At 46.2% G+C, this 22,912-nt stretch overlaps 1 protein-coding gene across 1 annotated transcript in view; it reads right to left on the reverse strand.

The window, feature by feature from the left end:
* Positions 1-22,912, reverse strand: part of LOC143782169 (SCO-spondin-like) — a 557,899-nt gene that overhangs the window by 171,913 nt on the left and 363,074 nt on the right. Inside the window, exon 54 of the mRNA XM_077269323.1 lies at positions 8,108-9,157. Coding sequence (XP_077125438.1) covers positions 8,108-9,157 — 1,050 coding nt within the window. The remainder of the gene's footprint in view (positions 1-8,107; positions 9,158-22,912) is intronic.

Raw genomic sequence — 22,912 nt, forward strand, 5'->3', positions numbered from 1 at the left:
CCCCGCTACTATGGATTGGACATTCCCCCCCACTCCTATGGATTGGACATTTCCCACCACTCCTATGGATTGGACATTTCAACCCGCTACTATGGATTGGACATTCCCCCCTCCTATGGATTGGACATTTCCCACCACTCCTATGGATTGGACATTCCCCCCCACTCCTATGGATTGGACATTTCCCTCCACTCCTATGGATTGGACATTTCCCCCCGCTACTATGGATTGGACATTCCCCCCCCCACTCCTATGGATTGGACATTCCCCCCCACTCCTATGGATTGGACATTTCCCCCCGCTACTATGGATTGGACATTTCCCACCACTCCTATGGATTGGACATTTCAACCAGCTACTATGGATTGGACATTTCCCCCCGCTCCTATGGATTGGACATTTCCCTCCACTCCTATGGATTGGACATTTCCCCCCGCTACTATGGATTGGACATTCCCCCCCCCCACTCCTATGGATTGGACATTCCCCCCCACTCCTATGGATTGGACATTTCCCCCCGCTACTATGGATTGGACATTTCCCACCACTCCTATGGATTGGACATTTCAACCCGCTACTATGGATTGGACATTTCCCCCCTCCTATGGATTGGACATTTCCCACCACTCCTATGGATTGGACATTCCCCCCCACTCCTATGGATTGGACATTTTCCTCCACTCCTATGGATTGGACATTTCCCCCCACTCCTATGGATTGGACATTTCCCCCCACTCCTATGGATTGGACATTTCCCTCCGCTACTATGGATTGGACATTCCCCCCCACTCCTATGGATTGGACATTTCCCCCCGCTCCTATGGATTGGACATTCCCCCCTCCTATGGATTGGACATTTCCCTCCGCTACTATGGATTGGACATTCCCCCCCACTCCTATGGAATGGACATTTTCCTCCGCTACTATGGATTGGACATTTCCCTCCGCTACTATGGATTGGACATTCCCCCCCACTCCTATGGATTGGACATTTCAACCCGCTACTATGGATTGGACACTCCCCCCCCCACTCCTATGGATTGGACATTTCCCCCCGCTCCTATGGATTGGACATTTCCCCCCACTCCTATGGATTGGACATTTCCCCCCACTCCTATGGATTGGACAGTTTCCTCCACTCCTATGGATTGGACACTTCCCCCTGCTCCTATGGATTGGACATTTCCCCCCGCTACTATGGATTGGACATTTCCCTCCACTACTATGGATTGGATATTTCCCCCTGCTCCTATGGATTGGACATTTCAACCCGCTACTATGGATTGGACATTCCCCCCCGCTCCTATGGAGTGGACATTTCGCCCAGCTCCTATGGATTGGACATTTCCCCCCGCTCCTATGGATTGGACATTTCCCCCCACTCCTAAGGATTGGACATTTCCCCCCATTCCTATGGATTGGACAGTTTCCTCCACTCCTATGGATTGGACACTTCCCCCTGCTCCTATGGATTGGATATTTCCCCCTGCTCCTATGGATTGGACATTTCATCCCGCTACTATGGATTGGACATTCCCCCCCGCTCCTATGGAGTGGACATTTCGCCCCGCTCCTATGGATTGGACATTTCCCTCCACTCCTATGGATTGGACATTTCCCCCTGCTCCTATGGATTGGACATTTCCCCCCGCTACTATGGATTGGACATTTCCCTCCGCTACTATGGATTGGACATTTCAACCCGCTACTATGGATTGGACATTCCCCCCTGCTCCCATGGATTGGACATTTCCCCCTGCTCCTATGTATTGGACATTTCCCCCCCACTCCTATGGATTGGACATTCCCCCCCCCACTCCTATGGATTGGACATTTCCCCCCTGCTCCTATGGACTGGACATTTCCCCCCGCTCCTATGGATTGAACATTTCCCCCCACTCCTATGGATTGGACATTCCCCCCCCCACTCCTATGGATTGGATATTCCCCCGCTCCTATGGACTGGACATTTCCCTCCGCTACTATGGATTGAACATTTCCCCCTGCTTCTTATGGATTGGACATTTCCCCCCGCTCCTATGGATTGAACATTTCCCCCCACTCCTATGGATTGGACATTCCCCCCCCCACTCCTATGGATTGGATATTCCCCCGCTCCTATGGATTGGACATTTCCCCCCACTCCTAAGGATTGGATATTCCCCCGCTCCTATGGATTGGACATTTTCCCCCCGCTCCTATGGATTGAACCTTTCCCCCCGCTACTATGGATTGGACATTTCCCTCCGCTACTATGTATTGGACATTCCCACCCACTCCTATGGATTGAACATTTCCCCCCACTCCTATGGATTGGATAGTCCCCCGCTCCTATGGATTGGACATTTCCCTCCGCTACTATGGATTGGACATTCCCCCCCGCTCCAATGGATTGGACATTCCCCCCCGCTCCAAATTATTGGACATTCCCCCCCCCCCCGCTCCAATGGATTGGACATTTCCCCCCGCTCCAATGGATGGGACATTTCCCCCCGCTCCAATGGATTGGACATTCCTCCCGCTCCAATCGATTGGATATTCCCCCCGCTCCTATGGATTGGACATTTCCCCCCCCCCCGCTCCAATGGATTGGACATTTCCCCCCCCCCCACTCCTATGGATTGGACATTCCCCCTGTTGTGAATTTGCTTTTTGCTCCCTCTAGTGGTTACTAGTTTTTTGACTCTGGTTTTTCTGTCATTCCTTTTATCCGCACCTGGGTCGTTAGTTAGGGGTGTTGCTATATAAGCTCCCTGGACCTTCAGTTCTATGCCTGGCAACGTAGTTATCAGAGCTAGTCTGCTGTGCTCTTGTCTACTGATCCTGGTTCCAGTTATATCAGCTAAGTCTGCCTTTTGCTTTTTGCTATTTGTTTTGGTTTTGTATTTTTGTCCAGCTTGTTCCAAATCTATATCCTGACCTTTGCTGGAAGCTCTAGGGGGGCTGGTGTTCTCCCCCCGGACCGTTAGACGGTTCGGGGGTTCTTGAATTTCCAGTGTGGATTTTGATAGGGTTTTTGTTGACCATATAAGTTACCTTTCTTTATTCTGCTATCAGTAAGCGGGCCTCTCTGTGCTAAACCTGGTTCATTTCTGTGTTTGTCATTTCCTCTTACCTCACCGTCATTATTTGTGGGGGGCTTCTATCCAGCTTTGGGGTCCCCTTCTCTGGAGGCAAGAAAGGTCTTTTGTTTTCCTCTACTAGGGGTAGCTAGTTTCTCCGGATCTGCGACGTGTGTTGCAGAGATTTCAGGCTGATAGGCCTGAGTCTTGTCCACCTGACAGACTGTTTGTCCCGGATAAGTGGACCAGCAGAGTCATTTCCGAGGTTCATTCCTCGGTGTTGGCAGGTCACCCGGGAATTTTTGGCACCAGAGATCTGGTGGCCAGGTCCTTTTGGTGGCCTTCCTTGTCAAGGGATGTGCGGTCATTTGTGCAGTCCTGTGGGACTTGTGCTCGAGCTAAGCCTTGCTGTTCTCGTGCCAGCGGTTTGCTCTTGCCCTTGCCTGTCCCGAAGAGACCTTGGACACATATCTCCATGGATTTCATTTCTGATCTTCCGCTATCTCAGGGCATGTCCGTTATCTGGGTGATTTGTGATCGCTTCTCCAAGATGGTCCATTTGGTTCCTTTGCCTAAGCTGCCTTCCTCTTCCGATCTGGTTCCTGTGTTTTTCCAGAACGTGGTTCGTTTGCACGGCATCCCTGAGAATATTGTGTCAGACAGAGGATCCCAGTTCGTTTCCAGGTTCTGGCGATCCTTTTGTAGTAGGATGGGCATTGATTTGTCGTTTTCGTCTGCTTTCCATCCTCAGACTAATGGACAGACGGAGCGAACCAATCAGATTTTGGAGGCTTATTTGAGGTGTTTTGTCTCTGCTGATCAGGACGATTGGGTGACATTCTTGCCGTTGGCTGAGTTTGCCCTTAATAATCGGGCTAGTTCCGCCACCTTGGTTTCGCCTTTTTTCTGCAACTCTGGTTTCCATCCTCGCTTTTCTTCGGGTCATGTGGAGCCTTCTGACTGTCCTGGGGTGGATTCTGTGGTGGATAGGTTGCAGCAGATCTGGAATCATGTGGTGGACAACTTGAAGTTGTCACAGGAGAAGGCTCAGCGCTTTGCCAACCGCCGCCGCGGTGTGGGTCCCCGACTACGCGTTGGGGATTTGGTATGGCTTTCTTCCCGCTTTGTTCCTATGAAGGTCTCCTCTCCCAAATTTAAACCTCGTTTTATTGGGCCTTACAAGATATTGGAAATCCTTAATCCTGTATCTTTTCGTCTGGATCTTCCTGTGTCGTTTGCTATTCACAATGTATTTCATAGGTCCTTGTTGCGGCGGTACATTGTGCCTGTAGTTCCTTCTGCTGAGCCTCCTGCTCCGGTGTTGGTTGAGGGCGAGTTGGAGTACGTGGTGGAGAAGATCTTGGATTCTCGCCTCTCCAGGCGGAGACTTCAGTACCTGGTCAAGTGGAAGGGCTATGGTCAGGAGGATAATTCCTGGGTGGTCGCCTCTGATGTTCATGCGGCCGATTTAGTTCGTGCCTTTCATGCCGCTCATCCTGATCGCCCTGGTGGTCGTGGTGAGGGTTCGGTGACCCCTCACTAAGGGGGGGGTACTGTTGTGAATTTGCTTTTTGCTCCCTCTAGTGGTTACTAGTTTTTTGACTCTGGTTTTTCTGTCATTCCTTTTATCCGCACCTGGGTCGTTAGTTAGGGGTGTTGCTATATAAGCTCCCTGGACCTTCAGTTCTATGCCTGGCAACGTAGTTATCAGAGCTAGTCTGCTGTGCTCTTGTCTACTGATCCTGGTTCCAGTTATATCAGCTAAGTCTGCCTTTTGCTTTTTGCTATTTGTTTTGGTTTTGTATTTTTGTCCAGCTTGTTCCAAATCTATATCCTGACCTTTGCTGGAAGCTCTAGGGGGGCTGGTGTTCTCCCCCCGGACCGTTAGACGGTTCGGGGGTTCTTGAATTTCCAGTGTGGATTTTGATAGGGTTTTTGTTGACCATATAAGTTACCTTTCTTTATTCTGCTATCAGTAAGCGGGCCTCTCTGTGCTAAACCTGGTTCATTTCTGTGTTTGTCATTTCCTCTTACCTCACCGTCATTATTTGTGGGGGGCTTCTATCCAGCTTTGGGGTCCCCTTCTCTGGAGGCAAGAAAGGTCTTTTGTTTTCCTCTACTAGGGGTAGCTAGATTCTCCGGCTGGCGCGTGTCATCTAGAATCAACGTAGGAATGATCCCCGGCTACTTCTAGTGTTGGCGTTAGGAGTAGATATATGGTCAACCCAGTTACCACTGCCCTATGAGCTGGATTTTTGTATTCTGCAGACTTCCACGTTCCTCTGAGACCCTCGCCATTGGGGTCATAACATCCCCCCACTCCAATGGATTGGACATTCCCCCCCACGCTCCTGTGGATTGGACATTTCCCTCCACTTCTATGGATTGGACATTTCCCCCCCCCCCCCGCTCCTATGGATTGGACATTTCCCCCCACTCCAATGGATTAAACATTTCCCCCCCACTCCTATGGATTGGACATTTCCCCCTGCTCCTATGGATTGGACATTTCCCCCCCATTCCTATGGATTGGACATTTCCCCCCGCTCCTATGGATTGGACATTTCCCCCCGCTCCTATGGATTGAACATTTCCCCCCACTCCTATGGATTGGACATTTCCCCCCCACTCCTATGGATTGGACATTTCCCCCTGCTCCTATGGATTGGACATTTCCCCCCCATTCCTATGGATTGGACATTTCCCCCTGCTTCCTATGGATTGGACATTTCCCCCCGCTCCTATGGATTGAACATTTCCCCCCACTCCTATGGATTGGACATTTCCCCCCACTCCTATGTATTGAACATTTCCCCCCACTCCTATGGATTGGACATTCCCCCCCACTCCTATGGATTGGACATTTCAACCTGCTCCTATGGATTGGACATTTCCCCCCGCTACTATGGATTGGACATTTCCCCCCACTCCTATGGATTGAACATTTCCCCCCACTCCTATGGATTGGACATTTCCCCCTACTCCTATGGATTGGACATTTCAACCCGCTACTATGGATTGGACATTCCCCCCCACTCCAATGGATTGGACATTTCCCCCCGCACCTATGGATTGGACATTTCCCCCTGCTTCCTATGGATTGGACATTTCCCCCCACTCCTATGGATTGGACATTTCCCCCTGCTTCCTATGGATTGGACATTTCCCCCCGCTACTATGGATTGGACATTTCAACCCGCTACTATGGATTGGACATTTCCCCTCACTCCTATGGATTGGACATTTCCCCCCGCACCTATGGATTGGACATTTCCCCCTGCTTCCTATGGATTGGACATTTCCCCCCACTCCTATGGATTGGACATTTCCCCCTGCTTCCTATGGATTGGACATTTCCCCCCGCTACTATGGATTGGACATTTCCCCCCTCCTATGGATTGGACATTTCCCCTCACTCCTATGGATTGGACATTTCCCTCCGCAATTATGGATTGGACATTTCCCTCCGCTACTATGGATTGGACATTCCCCCCCCACACTCCTATGGATTGGACATTCCCCCCTGCTCCTATGGATTGGACATTTCCCTCCGCTACTATGGATTGGACATTCCCCCCCACTCCTATGGATTGGACATTTCCCTCCGCTACTATGGATTGGACATTCCCCCCCCCACTCCTATGGATTGGACATTTCCCCCCGCTACTATGGATTGGACATTCCCCCCACTCCTATGGATTGGACATTTCCCTCCACTCCTATGGATTGGACATTTCCCTCCGCTACTATGGATTGGACATTCCCCCCCCACTCCTATGGATTGGACATTCCCCCCTGCTCCTATGGATTGGACATTTCCCCCCACTCCTATGGATTGGACATTTCCCCCCACTCCTATGGATTGGACATTTCCCCCCTATCCTATGGATTGGACATTTCCCTCCGCAATTATGGATTGGACATTTCCCCCCCACTCCTATGGATTGAACATTTCCCTCCGCTACTATGGATTGGACATTCCCCCCCCCCCCACTCCTATGGATTGGACATTCCCCCCCGCTCGTATGGATTGGACATTCCCCCCCGCTCCTATGGATTGGACATTTCCCCCTGCTCCTATGGATTGGACATTTCCCCCCGCTACTATGGATTGGACATTTCCCTCCGCTACTATGGATTGGACATTCCCCCCCGCTCCTATGGATTGGGCATTCCCCCCCGCTACTATGGATTGGATATTTCCCTCCGCTACTATGGATTGGACATTCCCCCCCGCTCCTATGGATTGGGCATTCCCCCCACTCCTATGGATTGGACATTTTCCTCCACTCCTATGGATTGGACATTTCCCCCCGCTACTATGGATTGGACATTTCCCCCCACTCCTATGGATTGGACATTTCCCCCCACTCCTATGGATTGGACATTTCCCCCCACTCCTATGGATTGGACATTCCCCCCCACTCCTATTGATTGGACATTCCCCCCACTCCTATGGATTGGACATTTCCCTCCGCTACTATGGATTGGACATTCCCCCCCCCCCACTCCTATGGATTGGACATTCCCCCCTGCTCCTATGGATTGGACATTTCCCCCCACTCCTATGGATTGGACATTTCCCTCCGCTACTATGGATTGGACATTTCCCCCCACTCCTATGGATTGGACATTCCCCCCCACTCCTATGGATTGGACATTTCCCTCCACTCCTATGTATTGGGCATTCCCCCCACTCCTAGGACATTTCCCTCACTTTTATGAATTGGACGTTTCTCCGGCTTCTATGGACTGGATGTTTCTCCTGCTTCTAAGGATCTCACGTTTCCCCCTGCTAGTAAGGATCGGATATGTAACACACTCCTTTGAATTGGACTTTTCCCCTGTTCTTATGGATTGGACACTTCTCCTGACACTCCTGTAGAATGGACACATTCCCCTGCTTGTATATTTTACATATTTCCCATATCCTTCCTGAGTCCTATGGATTTTGTAAGGTCTACCCAAAACATTCAGGCTTTGCACAGTTGTCATATAGTCTAGATCCTCTACAACAATAACCTAGAACATAACTTTATACAAACCTTCATATGTATGTATGATATGATGTCCTTCACGATCCCCTGGTCTAATGTGCCCCTCCTCTGTGCTCCCTTCTGGTGGAACCTCGATGGGCTCCTTCCAAACAACCACTGTACCAGAACCAGGCTTCAAGCTAGAATGATGTCCATCCGGTACAACAAATACATTGGGTCTCAGATCTATGTCTCCCGGGCCCCTAGAGGCCGTTCTCAGTGTAGGGGTAAAGGTACTCTGGGACACCACTTCGGTAAATGGCAAGGGGGAGGTGGTTGGACCTAACAGGTCATATGGAGAGGACAATGTATGACTTGGGATCCTGGCTGGAGGTTCTTTTGTGTTTGGACCGTAGGTCCTACCCTGCATGTGTCCTGGAACACTCTCCACTGATGGACCAGTGTGGTCAGTCCGTACCGTTAATGGAGGAGATGTAAAGCTCTCACCAGGTGATGTGGTGCGATGTAAAACATCTTCACCTGGTCCAGGAGTTTTCGTGAGAGAAGGCCTCATTCCAGTCACTACTGGTATTATACCCCCCTGTGGGGAACTTTCATCTACATTGGTGTCCAATGTCCATGTGTCCTTACCAGCAGATGGTGTGGCCAGTCCAGGAATGCCAGTCTGATATTCAACGGAGTGAAGGCCAGGACCTCCGGATGTACCCCATCTTGTGTATGTGACTGCAGCCATCAGTGGAGCACTGCTTGATGTATCTGTAGTTACTGTCGGTGGAAGAACAGTCCCGACAGGTCCTAATGAAATAGGCGACACCAGGGAAGGCGTTAGGCTCCTGGAGGCAGTCTCCACTCTCGGTTCAGTTCTTTCTGGGACTCTGACTCCAGACTTTCCACTGACAGGATTCTCTTCCTGAAGGTCGGGTGGAGGGGTAGCTGCTGTCATCTGATGCCCAGAGCTTGCACTGAATATACCTGGACTTCCAGTTGGCTGCGAGTGGTGATGAATTCCAGGTTCTCCGATATATCCTGGCAGTAGGGAGCCTGATGGCTGCTGACTCCAGGGAGAAGAGGACAGGTCCCCAAGGGTAGTGGGTAATTCTGTGGAAGAAGTGGACATGAGAACATGGGGACGAGGATAAGGATAGCATTCCTTCCCGTAACCACAAAACCAGCAAGGTCCGGAGTCTACGGGAGAATCCCCAATGTATCCCACACCTCTATAACATCACTATGAGGCAGGAAATAACATTCTGAATAAAGGGAGGCATTAGGGGTGCAGCGACATGAGCCACCCTGACTGAGGGGTGTCACAGAGCACCTGGCCCACCATCAATCCTACTACTTCTATGTAGACATTGTATAGCGCTATCATTATATCATTGTGTATGGAACTATGCTCTGGTCACAGTATGGTGGTATTCTATAGACATTGTACAGTGTTATCACTAGATCACTATGTTTGGTCACTGTATGGCGGTATTATATGGACATTGTATAATGCTATCACTACATCACTGTCTGGTCACTGTATGGCGGTATTATATAGACATTGTACAATGTTATCATTGCATCACTATACCTGGTCACTGTATGGCGGTATTATATAGACATTGTACAATGTTATCATTGCATCACTATGTCTGGTCACTGTATGGCGGTATTATATAGACATTGTATAATGTTATCATTGCATCACTATGCCTGGTCACTGTATGGCGGTATTATATAGATATTGTACAATGTTATCTTTGCATCACTATACCTGGTCACTGTATGGCAGTATTATTATATAGACATTGTATAATGTTATCACTAGATCACTAAGTCTGGTCACTGTATGGCAGTATTATTATATAGACATATAGTGTTATCACTACATCACTATGCCTGATCACTGTATAACAGTATTATTATATGGACATTGTATAATGTTATCACTAGATCACTAAGTCTGGTCACTGCATGGCGGTATTATTATATAGACATAAAGTGTTATCACTACAGCACTCTGCCTGATCACTGTATAGCAGTATTATTATATGGACATTGTATTGTGTTATCACTACATCACTGTCTGGTCACTGTATGGCAGTATTATTATATAGACATATAGTGTTATCACTACAGCACTCTGCCTGATCACTGTATAAACAACAAAAGAAGAAGAAATACGAAATATGGCAAATACAAGAATACGGATACTCTGGAAACTATGGCAACTTTGAACCTTTATGTACCACATGTGGCGGAGCATATCCTAACATGGACTAACTAAAAGGAGAATAAGTTATTCCCTCTACGGGTCTATAGGACATTTACCAACTTTTTATTTATTTATACAACCCTATTTGGGGCTTTATATATGGATCTGTTTGAATTTTGCCAAGAATGCTACATGGGGGTAGCGAGGTAGGGATAACATAGAGTTTTGCATATGTCTCTATGTATGTGTGCTATTAAGATTGTTGTACCTTTGAGTAATATTGACATAACACTTATTCTTAGTATAATTTTTATTACAATTATATTTAATATTTTAATACGTATTTATATTATATTTATCCATACCTGAGGGGATTACTCCATCATGACACTTGTCAAGAGGGACCAGCACACGTTTATTATGGGCCTCTTTTTTATCTTTTTTTATTTTTTTACATGGCACTTTAATATTGTATAGTTCTATATCCATGGGTGTTGGTTTGATTTTCGAGACACTAATTACAGTATAGTAATATTCACCCAATATTCACTTCTATTGGAATTGTATTTAGTGTTTATATTAACTAATCTAGGGCACTTCTTCACCATAATACACCTGAGGATCTACATATACGCACATTAGCAGTGCGTTTTCACTAATTCATAGCACTTTAATATTAATAATTATTGAATTTAACAAATATGATCATTATATATTTTATCAACATAATTTTCTTTATTAACACAATTTCTTTTATTTTTGCACTTTTTACATCTATTGGTTATAGGGTAGTTCTACCTCACTAATTCTCGGCATGTCTATATCATGTATCTATCAATTGTCCTCATTTCTGGTTAGCAGTGTGCTTGCGGGGATTGCGAGCCTGGGGGGATCGATGAACGGTCACCGGGGAAACGAAGTAGCAGAGTCGTACGTTCGGACGACCTTCTGCTTCCGATCCCAGGACTGTGATTGGATCTCCCATTTTCAGCAGGTCATTCGCTAATCAGCGCAAGCGCCAACATGCTTGCCTCCTAGTCCGTACACCAGAGGGCATAACCATTTCCACCTAGCATTTCCGGATTCCGTACACTCCAGTATTATAAGAGCCACATTACATTTCCGGAATCCGTACACTGCAGCGGTATAGGAGTTTCCTAACTGGGACTTCCTGCTTCCGTACATTTGAGATGCGGTGACGCTAAAATTAGATACCGGCGCAGTCTATGACACACTAGATAATCCACCGGATAGTAATAAATTGTGAATCAGTACCCAATCAATCGCTCAGTTTTTGCTACTTAAACCGGCCAACCCCCTGCCCTGACACGCCTCCCGAAGAAGCAGCAGTGCGAAACGCGCGTCGGGGCAAAGGGACGCCGAGGTATTTCCCCCATCAGGCCAACCACAAGGTAATATAGCTGCACTCCGTTATATGTATATAAGTTCATCCGCTGCAGGAAAAACTTTGCATTAAGGTAAAGGGACGAGTGTTTCATCTACCTTATAACTGAGAATATGACATTAAATTTGGAGTATATAAAGACTATCCTGCATAGCCATTGTGGCAGAGCGGTTGCTTAATATAAGATGCATGTCTTAAAAGATTTGTTTCTTACCTATATGGAGCTATGGCCTTAAATGTGGGATTAACCTCAGATACTTGACGTCCCTTGTTGTGGTCTAGCACCTTTCATTCAAATAGACACATTGTGTATTTTTTAAGGAATCTTTCTAATAAAATATTGTTTTAAATCAGTACCATGGTCATGGTCATTTTTACTGTTTTGATCTGACCTCTGTGAGATTAGTATTGGTTTGGTATGGAGTTCCCTGGAGGAGAGGGAAATTCATGATTTTGAATTGAGCATATATTGTGAATATATAAAACTGGTCATTGTATAGCAGTATTATTATATGGACATTGTATAGTATTATCACTACATCACTATGTCTGGTCACTGTATGGCAGTATTATTATATAGACATTGTTTAGTATTATCACTACATCACTATGTCTGGTCACTGTATGGCGGTATTATTATATAGACAATGTGTAATGTTATCACTACATCAATGTCTGGTCACTGTATGGCGGTATTATTATATAGACATTGTTTAGTATTATCACTACATCACTATGTCTGGTCACTGTATGGCAGTATTATTATATAGACATTGTATAGTGTTATCACTACATCACTATGTCTGGTCACTGTATGGCAGTATTATTATATAGACATTGTATAGTATTATCACTACATCACTATGTCTGGTCACTGTATGGCAGTATTATTATATAGACATTGTATAGTATTATCACTACATCACTATGTCTGGTCACTGTATGGCAGTATTATTATATAGACATTGTATAGTATTATCACTACATCACTATGTCTGGTCACTGTATGGCGGTATTATTATATAGAAAATGTGTAATGTTATCACTACATCAATGTCTGGTCACTGTATGGCGGTATTATTATATAGACATTGTTTAGTATTATCACTACATCACTATGTCTGGTCACTGTATGGCGGTATTATTATATAGACATTGTATAGTATTATCACTGCATCACTGTTTGGTCACTGTATGGCGGTATTATTATATAGACAATGTGTAATGTTATCACTACATCAATGTCTGGTCACTGTATGGCGGTATTATTATATAGACATTGTTTAGTATTATCACTACATCACTATGTCTGGTCACTGTATGGTGGTATTATTATATAGACATTGTATAGTGTTATCACTACATCACTATGCCTGATCACTGTATAGCAGTATTATTATATAGACATTGTATAGTATTATCACTACATCACTATGTCTGGTCACTGTATGGCGGTATTATTATATGGACATTGTATAGTATTATCACTACATCAATGTCTGGTCACTGTATGGCGGTATTATTATATGGACATTGTATAGTATTATCACTACATCACTATGTCTGGTCACTGTATGGCGGTATTATTATATAGACATTGTTTAGTATTATCACTACATCACTATGTCTGGTCACTGTATGGCGGTATTATTATATAGACATTGTATAGTGTTATCACTACATCACTATGTCTGGTCACTGCATGGCGGTATTATTATATAGACATATAGTGTTATCACTACATCAATGTCTGGTCACTGTATGGCAGTATTATTATATAGACATTGTTTAGTGTTATCACTAGATCACTATGTCTGGTCACTGTATGGCGGTATTATTATATAGACATTGTATAGTATTATCACTACATCACTATGTCTCGTCATTGTATGGCGGTATTATTATATAGACATTGTATAGTGTTATCACTACATCACTATGTCTGGTCATTGTATGGCGGTATTATTATATAGACATATAGTGTTATCACTACATCACTATGTCTGGTCATTGTATGGCAGTATTATTATATAGACATTGTATAGTGTTATCACTACATCACTATGTCTGGTCATTGTATGGCGGTATTATTATATAGACATATAGTGTTATCACTACATCACTATGCCTGATCACTGTATAACAGTATTATTATATAGACATTGTTTAGTGTTATCAATAGATCACTATGTGTGGTCACTGTATGGCGGTATTATTATATGGACATTGTATTGTGTTATCACTACATCAATGTCTAGTCACTGTATGGCGCTATTATTATATAGACATTGTTTAGTGTTATCACTAGATCACTATGTGTGGTCACTGTATGGCGGTATTATTATATAGACATTGTATAGTGTTATCACTACATCACTATGTCTGGTTATTGTATGGCGGTATTATTATATAGACATTGTATAGTGTTATCACTACATCACAATGTCTGGTCATTGTATGGCGGTATTATTATATAGACATTGTATAGTGTTATCACTACATCACTATGTCTGGTCATTGTATGGCGGTATTATTATATAGACATTGTATAGTGTTATCACTACATCACTATGTCTGGTCATTGTATGGCGGTATTATTATATAGACATTGTATAGTGTTATCACTACATCACTGTCTGGTCACTGTATGGCGGTATTATTATATAGACATTGTATAGTGTTATCACTGCATCACTATGTCTGGTCACTGTATGGCGGTATTATTATATAGACATTGTATAGTATTATCACTACATCACTATGTCTGGTCACTGTATGGCAGTATTATGATATAGACAATGTGTAATGTTATCACTAGATCACTATGTTTGGTCACTGTATGGCGGTATTATTATATAGACATTGTATAGTATTATCACTGCATCACTATGTCTGGTCACTGTATGGCGGTATTATTATATAGACATTGTATAGTATTATCACTACATCACTATGTCTGGTCACTGTATGGCGGTATTATTATATATGACATTGTATAGTATTATCACTACATCACTATGTCTGGTCACTGTATGGCAGTATTATTATATAGACAATGTGTAATGTTATCACTAGATCACTATGTTTGGTCACTGTATGGCGGTATTATAATATAGACATTGTATAGTATTATCACTACATCACTATGTCTGGTCACTGTATGGCAGTATTATTATATAGACAATGTGTAATGTTATCACTAGATCACTATATTTGGTCACTGTATGGCGGTATTATTATATAGACAATGTGTAAAGTTTTTAGACTCTTTGCTATATCTGCTGCTATTGTTCATTGAACCTGGTTTTCCCTGTCGGCCATTTTGCTTTCTGTCCTGCTGCATCTACCTTGCCCTTAACCAGTAAGGAGTTTTCAGTTTCTATGTTTCTGCCCTGTTCCCTGCCACTTGCCCTTTTTTATTTTTTTTTATTTCAAGTATATTCATTGGTTTTAACATAACAGAAAAAGGGGAAAATAGGGCGGGAGGGGAGGCGTAACATGGGGTGATGGGGGGTAAAGTGAGGGAAATTAACATTTAGAGAGCACAATAAGGAGACATATGAACAACATTTTGAATAGAACATTAATCACAATGAATCTAACTAACAGTATAATCCTAACGAGTCTAACACTTACAATTGGAGTGTGGAGTGTACCGCTCCGACCAACTACATAACAAGGTCAGTTTGGATACTGAGGAAAGGCGAAATTTGAACTGAGGGTGCAGCTATGGTTTTCGGGATGACGTGTTCCAGCGGTCCCATTTTTTAGAGTATTTCATGAGACAGTTGCTGTTTGTTGCAAAACGAAGTTCCATGGAGTTGTGTAGATACATCTTGTCCATAATGTCAGGGAGTGTTAGTAACTCCCGCCTCACCACCACCTGAACTGCCGCCTCACCACCACCAGAGCTGGCGCCTCACCACCACCCGAGCTGCCGCCTCACCACCACCCGAGCTGCCGCCTCACCACCACCCGAGCTGCCGCCTCACCACCACCAGAACTGCCACCTCACCACCACCAGAACTGCCGCCTCACCACCAACCGAGCTGCCGCCTCACCACCACCCGAGCTGCCGCCTCACCACCACCCGAGCTGCAGCCTCACCACCACCCAAACTGCCACCTCACCACCACCCGAACTGCCGCTTCACCACCACCCGAGCTGCCGCCTCACCACCACCAGAGCTGCCGCCTCACCACCATCCGAGCTGCCGCCTCACCACCACCTGAACTGCAGCCTCACCACCACCTGAGTTGCCACCTAACTACCACCAGAGCTGCTGCCTCACCACCCCCCTAGCTGCCGCCTCACCATTACCGGAACTGCCGCCTCACCACCACCTGAGCTGCCACCTCACCACCACCAGAGCTGCCGCCTCACCACCACCCGAGCTACCGCCTCACCACCACCAGAGCTGCTGCCTCACGACCACCTGAACAGCCGCCTCACCACCACCCGAGCTGCCGCCTCACCACCACCAGAGCTGCCGCCTCACCACCACCCGAGCTGCCGCCTCACCACCACCCGAGCTGCCGCCTCACCACCACCAGAGCTGCCGCCTCACCACCACCTGAACTGCCGCCTCACCACCACCCGAGTTGCCGCCTCACCACCACCAGAGCTGCTGCCTCACCACCACCCGAGCTGCCGCCTCACCACCACCAGAGCTGCCGCCTCACCACCATCCGAGCTGCCGCCTCACCACCACCTGAACTGCAGCCTCACCACCACCTGAGTTGCCACCTAACTACCACCAGAGCTGCCGCCTCACCACCCTCCTAGCTGCCGCCTCACCATTACCGGAACTGCCGCCTCACCACCACCTGAGTTGCCACCTCACCACCACCAGAGCTGCCGCCTCACCACCACCCGAACTGCCGCCTCACCACCCGAGCTGCCGCCTCACCACCACCATCCGAGCTGCCGCCTCACCACCATCCGAGCTTCCGCCTCACCACCACCTGAGCTGCAGCCTCACCACCACCTGAGTTGCCACCTAACTACCACCAGAGCTGCCGCCTCACCACCCCCCTAGCTGCCGCCTCACCATTACTGGAACTGCCACCTCACCACCACCTGAGTTGCCACCTCACCACCACCAGGGCTGCCGCCTCACCACCACCCAAGCTACCGCCTCACCACCACCAGAGCTGCCGCCTCCCCACCACCTGAACAGCCACCTCACCACCACCCGAGTTGCCGCCTCACCACCACCAGAGCTGCCGCCTCACCACCATCCGAGCTGCCACCTCACCACCACCAGAGCTGCCGCCTCACCACCACCTGAACTGCCGCCTCACCACCACCCGAGTTGCCGCCTCACCACCACCAGAGCTGCTGCCTCACCACCACCTGAGCTGCCGCCTCACCACCACCAGAGCTGCCGCCTCACCACCATCCGAGCTGCCGCCTCACCACCACCTGAACTGCAGCCTCACCACCACCAGAGCTGCCGCCTCACCACCCCCCTAGCTGCCGCCTCACCATTACCGGAACTGCCGCCTCACCACCACCAGAGCTGCCGCCTCACCACCACCTGAACAGCCGCCTCACCACCACCCGAGTTGCCGCCTCACCACCACCCGAGCTGCCGCCTCACCACCACCCGAGCTGCCGCCTCACCACCACCAGAGCTGCCGCCTCACCACCACCTGAACTGTCGCCTCACCACCACCCGAGTTGCCGCCTCACCACCACCAGAGCTGCTGCCTCACCACCACCCGAGCTGCCGCCTCACCACCACCCAAGCTGCTGCCTCACCACCACCAGAGCTGCCGCCTCACCACCACCCGAACTGTTACCTAACCACCACCCGAGCTGCCGCCTCACCACCACCCGAGCTGCTGCCTCACCACCACCCGAGCTGCCGCCTCACCACCACCCGAGCTGCCACCTCACCACCACCAGAGCTGCCGCCTCACCACCACCCGAACTATTGCCTAACTACCACCCGAGCTGCCGCCTCACCATAACCCGAGCTGCCGCCTCACCACCACCAGAGCTGCCGCCTCACCACCACCAGAGCTGCCGCCTCACCACCACCTGAACTGCCGCCTCACCACCTGAGTTGCCGCCTCACCACCACCAGAGCTGCCGCCTCACCACCATCCGAGCTGCCACCTCACCACCACCCGAGCTGCCACCTCACCACCACCAGAGCTGCCGCCTTACCACCACCAGAGTAGCCACCTCACCACCACCAGAGCTGCCGCCTCACCAACCACCGCCAGAGCTGCTGCACCCCCGACCTTCTGTCTCTTCCCCATAATCCTGTAGAATGTAAGTCCGCAAGGACAGGGTCCTCTCCCCTCTGTACCAGTCTGTCATTGTAAATTTGTTTACTGTTAATGATATCTATAACCCTGTATGTAACCCCTTCTCATGTACAGCACCATGGAATTAATGGTGCGATATAAATAAATAATAATAATATATTGGAAGCGTATGTGTAGCCAATGGCCCTTTCCCATTGTTCTGCCTGCAGTGGATTGTTCAGCTCTGACGCCCATCGTGACATGTATACGTTTTTGGAGAAGATACTGTGTTTATTAAAATGGCAGTATAGATTTTTTATGCTCCAGAGACTGGTGGCCTGTATTGCTCAGGAGACGAGTGACTATTTCTTCTTCTGAGGATTTGTTATAGATAAATTTCCTAATGTTCTCCTTTAAAATGACATAAAACATGAAATCTGAGGACGCAAGGTTGTGTTCATTCCTGATTTCTTGGAAAGATGTAAAATTAGTCCCGTTGTGGAAGTGTTTTTATTGTTTTTAATCCAATTCTCCGCCAATAACTGAATAGGGAAGTTTTGGATGTAGTCTGTTCTATTGTACCCGCTCTCGGGTTTTGCCAGAAGTTTCCATGCGTGGATTAGAGCTTTGAATACTGGGTGTTTGGACTCCCGAGGGTGGGGCTGATGGTATAAAATATCTTGCAGTTCTTATTTAGATTGGTTTCTCATTGAATCCAGGCTGGGGAGGTTTGTCTCAAACCAGTAGAAGCTTTGTCTGATCAGAGATGCCAGGAAACATGACGTAATGATTGGCAATCCTAATCCGCCACCCTCGCCCTCTGTCCGTCACAAATATAAGGGTTGATAACGGTCTGAATTTTGGTAAGAAAATGAGAAGGAATAATTAATGGTAAAGATCTAAATATATACAAAATGTTCGGCAGAGTGAAGGTTTTCACCACCAACACCCTTCCCAGCCAGGAAGGATCTCCATTCCTAAACCACATGAGGTCCTGTGAAATGGTTTCAATAATCTGATTTAGATTTGCCAAGACAGTTGACTGGAGATCGTGTGTTATGATTATTCCTAGATACGTGGCTTCTTTTTCTTCCCAGATGAAATTTGTGGACGTTTATGGTTTGGTCGCCTAAATTAAAACATATTCCCCTTGATTTCTGATAATTAATTTTGAAATATGATATTTTTCAAAACGATTCTAAAACTTAAGTAAAACAAAACCATAAAGGGCCACATCAGTATAGAGGTGCTGCAGAGACTAACCCCCAAGTGGTTGTCTTCACAATACACCTAGTGGACACTCCCGCATATATATCAACAAGAGAAAAATGGGAGTAATATGTCCGATTGTATAAGAAGGTATACATTTATTAATTCATACAAACTATATTAAACATTACAGACTGGTCTCAGGTAGTGATGGCGACCAGCGTCCTTAGACTCCAACAATATACTATGATACAAATAACCCTCACATTAGAAGGTGACGGCACCTTGAAAAAGGTGAAACGCGCGTCGGTGTCGGCGGTGCACGTGTCCAGACTCCCTCATTCTATGGGTAAGCAATGCTAATGTGGGGGTGGTATAGGCTCCATTGATTTTGCGCGCATATACATGGATCTTTGGAATACATTGCCTCAAACACACATTCCCTCACTATATTTGTCTATGCACTAAGCACTTTATTTGTATCATAGTATACTGTTGGAGTCTAAGGACGCTGGTCGCCATCACTACCTGATCCTACTCTATAATGTTTAATATACTTTGTATGGATTAATACATTTATACCTTCTTATACAATCGGACATATTACTCCTATTTTTCTCTTGTTGATATGATTCTAAAGCTTGTAGCAAAGCTTCACCTGAATTTGCGGGGTCAGAGAGTGTTAAGAACAAGTCGTCCGCAAATAGGCTAATTTTAAAATGACGAAATGGAATCCTAAAGCCAGAGATAGAGGAGCTGTTTCAGATTTTTTCTCCCAGGGGCTCTATTGCTAAAGCGAAGAGTAGAGGCGATAGCGGGCATCCTTGTCTAGTCCCATTAGCGATGGGGAATGCGCTCGACAGATGATTGTTAACATAAATTTTGGCACTGGGATTGGAGTATAAGGCGAATATAGATGATATAATTTTATCATTAAATCCAAATTTATTTAGTCTAATTGTTAAGTAGTCCCAATTAAGTCTGTCGAATGCCTTTTCGGCATAAAAGGTTAGGAAGACTGATGGCGTATTGGAAGATTTAATCAGGTTCATAATATTAATCAGTCTCCTAATTCCGTCAGAGGCTTGGCGACCCTCTACAAAACCGCTTTGATCATTATTGATGAGATTTGGGAGTATGTTCTTTAGTCTATCCGCCAGGATTTTAGAGTATGACATCGCAGTTAATCAGTGGGAAATGGGTCTGTAATTTTTGACACTGTCTATCTCTCCTTTTGGTTTTGGTATTAATACTATAGTTGCCTCAAGCATTTCCTTAGGGAAAGAGCCCGAGGATGATGCCTGATTGAAGACATGTACCAGTTGGGGGGCTAGCAAATTTGAAAATGTTTTATAAAATTCGTTGTTGAAGCCGTCTGGGCCAGGGGATTTTTGCAGTTTCGATTTTTGGATTGTCTCTGTTATTTCTTCCATGGTAAAAGGTGAGTTAAGAAAGTCAAGTTCCGATTCATTTAGCTTGGGTAGATTTAGTCCATTTAAAAAGGATTCTATATCGGTGTGTCTCGGAGAGGATGATGGTGGGTCATTTCCCAGGTTGTAGAGACCTCTATAATACTCTGCAAATGTGTCAGCTAAATCTTTAGGGTGAAATTTGAGTTCACCTGCTGGGGTTTTGATTTTGTCGATTCTCTTTTTTATTCTGTCCTGTTTCAGTTTTGTCATCATAAATTTTGTGGGCTTATTAATCGAGGAGTAAACTTTGAATTTGGATGATTTGATCATATTATCGTAGTCCAAGAAAATAAAATTTTTCAGTTCCCATCTAAGTTTTAAGATCTCTTTATGGATTTCGGGTGAAGGGGAGGGAAGGCTATTTTGAAGATCTTCTTTACTTTTGATTTTTGTTTGTAAGTTATCCATCTTTTCTCTTTTCATCTGTTTGTGTCTAGAAGATAATTGGATCAGTTTACCTCAGATTAGAGCTTTGTAAGCCCTCCAAAGTAGGAAGGGATCTGTCTCCCGTGAGGAGTTTTCCTTGAAATAGTATGAAGTCGTATTCTCCAGTTCTGTTTTAAATTCTGTGGTCTTAATAAAAATTACATTTCCAAAGGAATGCATTGTGTGTGGGAGGACCTAATGAAATTTATCCCAGAACTGGAGAACGGTCCGAGATAGTGTTGTCTAAAACGCCTTCTTCCTCACGTTAAAAGATACGAATGTATGTAGGAAGTTCTTATGGCTGAAATTAGGATGGCTGTTTTTTGCGAATTTGACCTCTTGTAAGCAAATTATATCTGCCTGAGTCCTTCTAACTTCTTTCCAGACGGTAAATCTTTTGGCTGGGTTGTTCAGTCCCCTGACATTGTCGGACAGGATTTTGACACTCATAGTAACGAATTCCTCAAGTATCCAATAAAAGAAAAGTTAACGAAATTAAGTAGGCCTGAGTGGAACAAACCACAAGTAAACACAAAACCTGACGGCACACGAGTAAAACAGTATAAAATTCAAGCAAATAGAAAAAGGAATGACAGTCAAGAATTGTATTCTAGAGCGCTCTCCTGAAGGATCCCAACCTCCAGGAGGATCTCTTCTTTTTGGGGGGTATAAACTCTGTGATAGGGCTCTCGCATCGTGCCCATAACAGTTATTAAATATGTGAAAAGGAATATTCAGAAGTTATATTAACTTCGATAATTTCTGAACATGTGTAGAGTATGTTATTTTGAGCTAATATTAGCTGGTATGAAGGAGCTAGGTTTCACGACATCTCGCTGAGTATAAAATGCTGGAAGAGGAGGTCATCTCCTGTCACTTTCTTTTTGGGTTCTAGGAAGAGAGGAAATAAATTCCCAAGCTTCTTCTGGAGTGTTGAGAAGTATCGTTTTCCCCCTGTGCATTACCGGAAGTTTTGTGGGGAAGCCCCATTTGTATTGGATGCCTCTTTCTCTCATTTTCAAAGTAATTTCTCCTGCCTTTTTGGAAGTGCATTTGAACAGCAAGGTGGATTGCTGTTGAGGGGAAATAGAGAAAAAAAAAATCTATAAATCTTCAGCTTAGCGAGTGTGAGCGAGCTGAGTGTGACCTGAGCGTAAGTGTGAACGGCGGTAAGTGTGACTTGTGATTCAGTGACTTTGGAATCAGGGAGTTTCCAAGGGAGGAATTACTGAATTGCTGTCTGTTTTTTATTAATACTTTGTGTTTATTTTTATTTAACGCTTTTGTCTGGTGCAATCCCCATTAGGAAATGTGCTCCACTATTGTTAATGCCTCCAGTGCACATCTTGCCACATGTATGCAGTCCTTGACCAGCTGGTCGAGGGTGCATACTGCTGTGCGAGATGTGAGCACGTTGTGCATTTGGAAGCCCAGATTCTGGATCTAAATGTGCAGCTGGCAACACTGAGATCCACAGACAATATGGAGAGGAGTCTTCTGCTCACTGAGCAGACGCTCAATGGGACAGATGAGGGGGGGGGATGGTAGGATGGAGCTGCAGGACAGTGAAGTAGGTAGCTGGGTGACATTCAGGAGGCCAGGGAGGCTAGTCCTGATCTGACACACCCCAATAAGTTTGCTAAGTTGGCAGATGAGGGGGGTGCCAGTACAGGGGTAGCACTGCTGCAGCCAGGCATGTCCTCTGAAAGCCGGAGGAGTGACTGCTCCAGTAAGGAGGGAAAAAGGAGAGCAGGGCAGGCCAGACAGGTGCTGGTAGTGGGAGACTCCATTATTAGGGGAACAGATAGGGCAATCTGTCACAAAGACAGGGATTGTCGAACGGTGTGCTGCCTACCTGGCGCTCGAGTCCGACACATCGCT

Source organism: Ranitomeya variabilis, chromosome 6, assembly GCF_051348905.1.
Source record: "Ranitomeya variabilis isolate aRanVar5 chromosome 6, aRanVar5.hap1, whole genome shotgun sequence".
NCBI lineage: Eukaryota > Metazoa > Chordata > Amphibia > Anura > Dendrobatidae > Ranitomeya > Ranitomeya variabilis.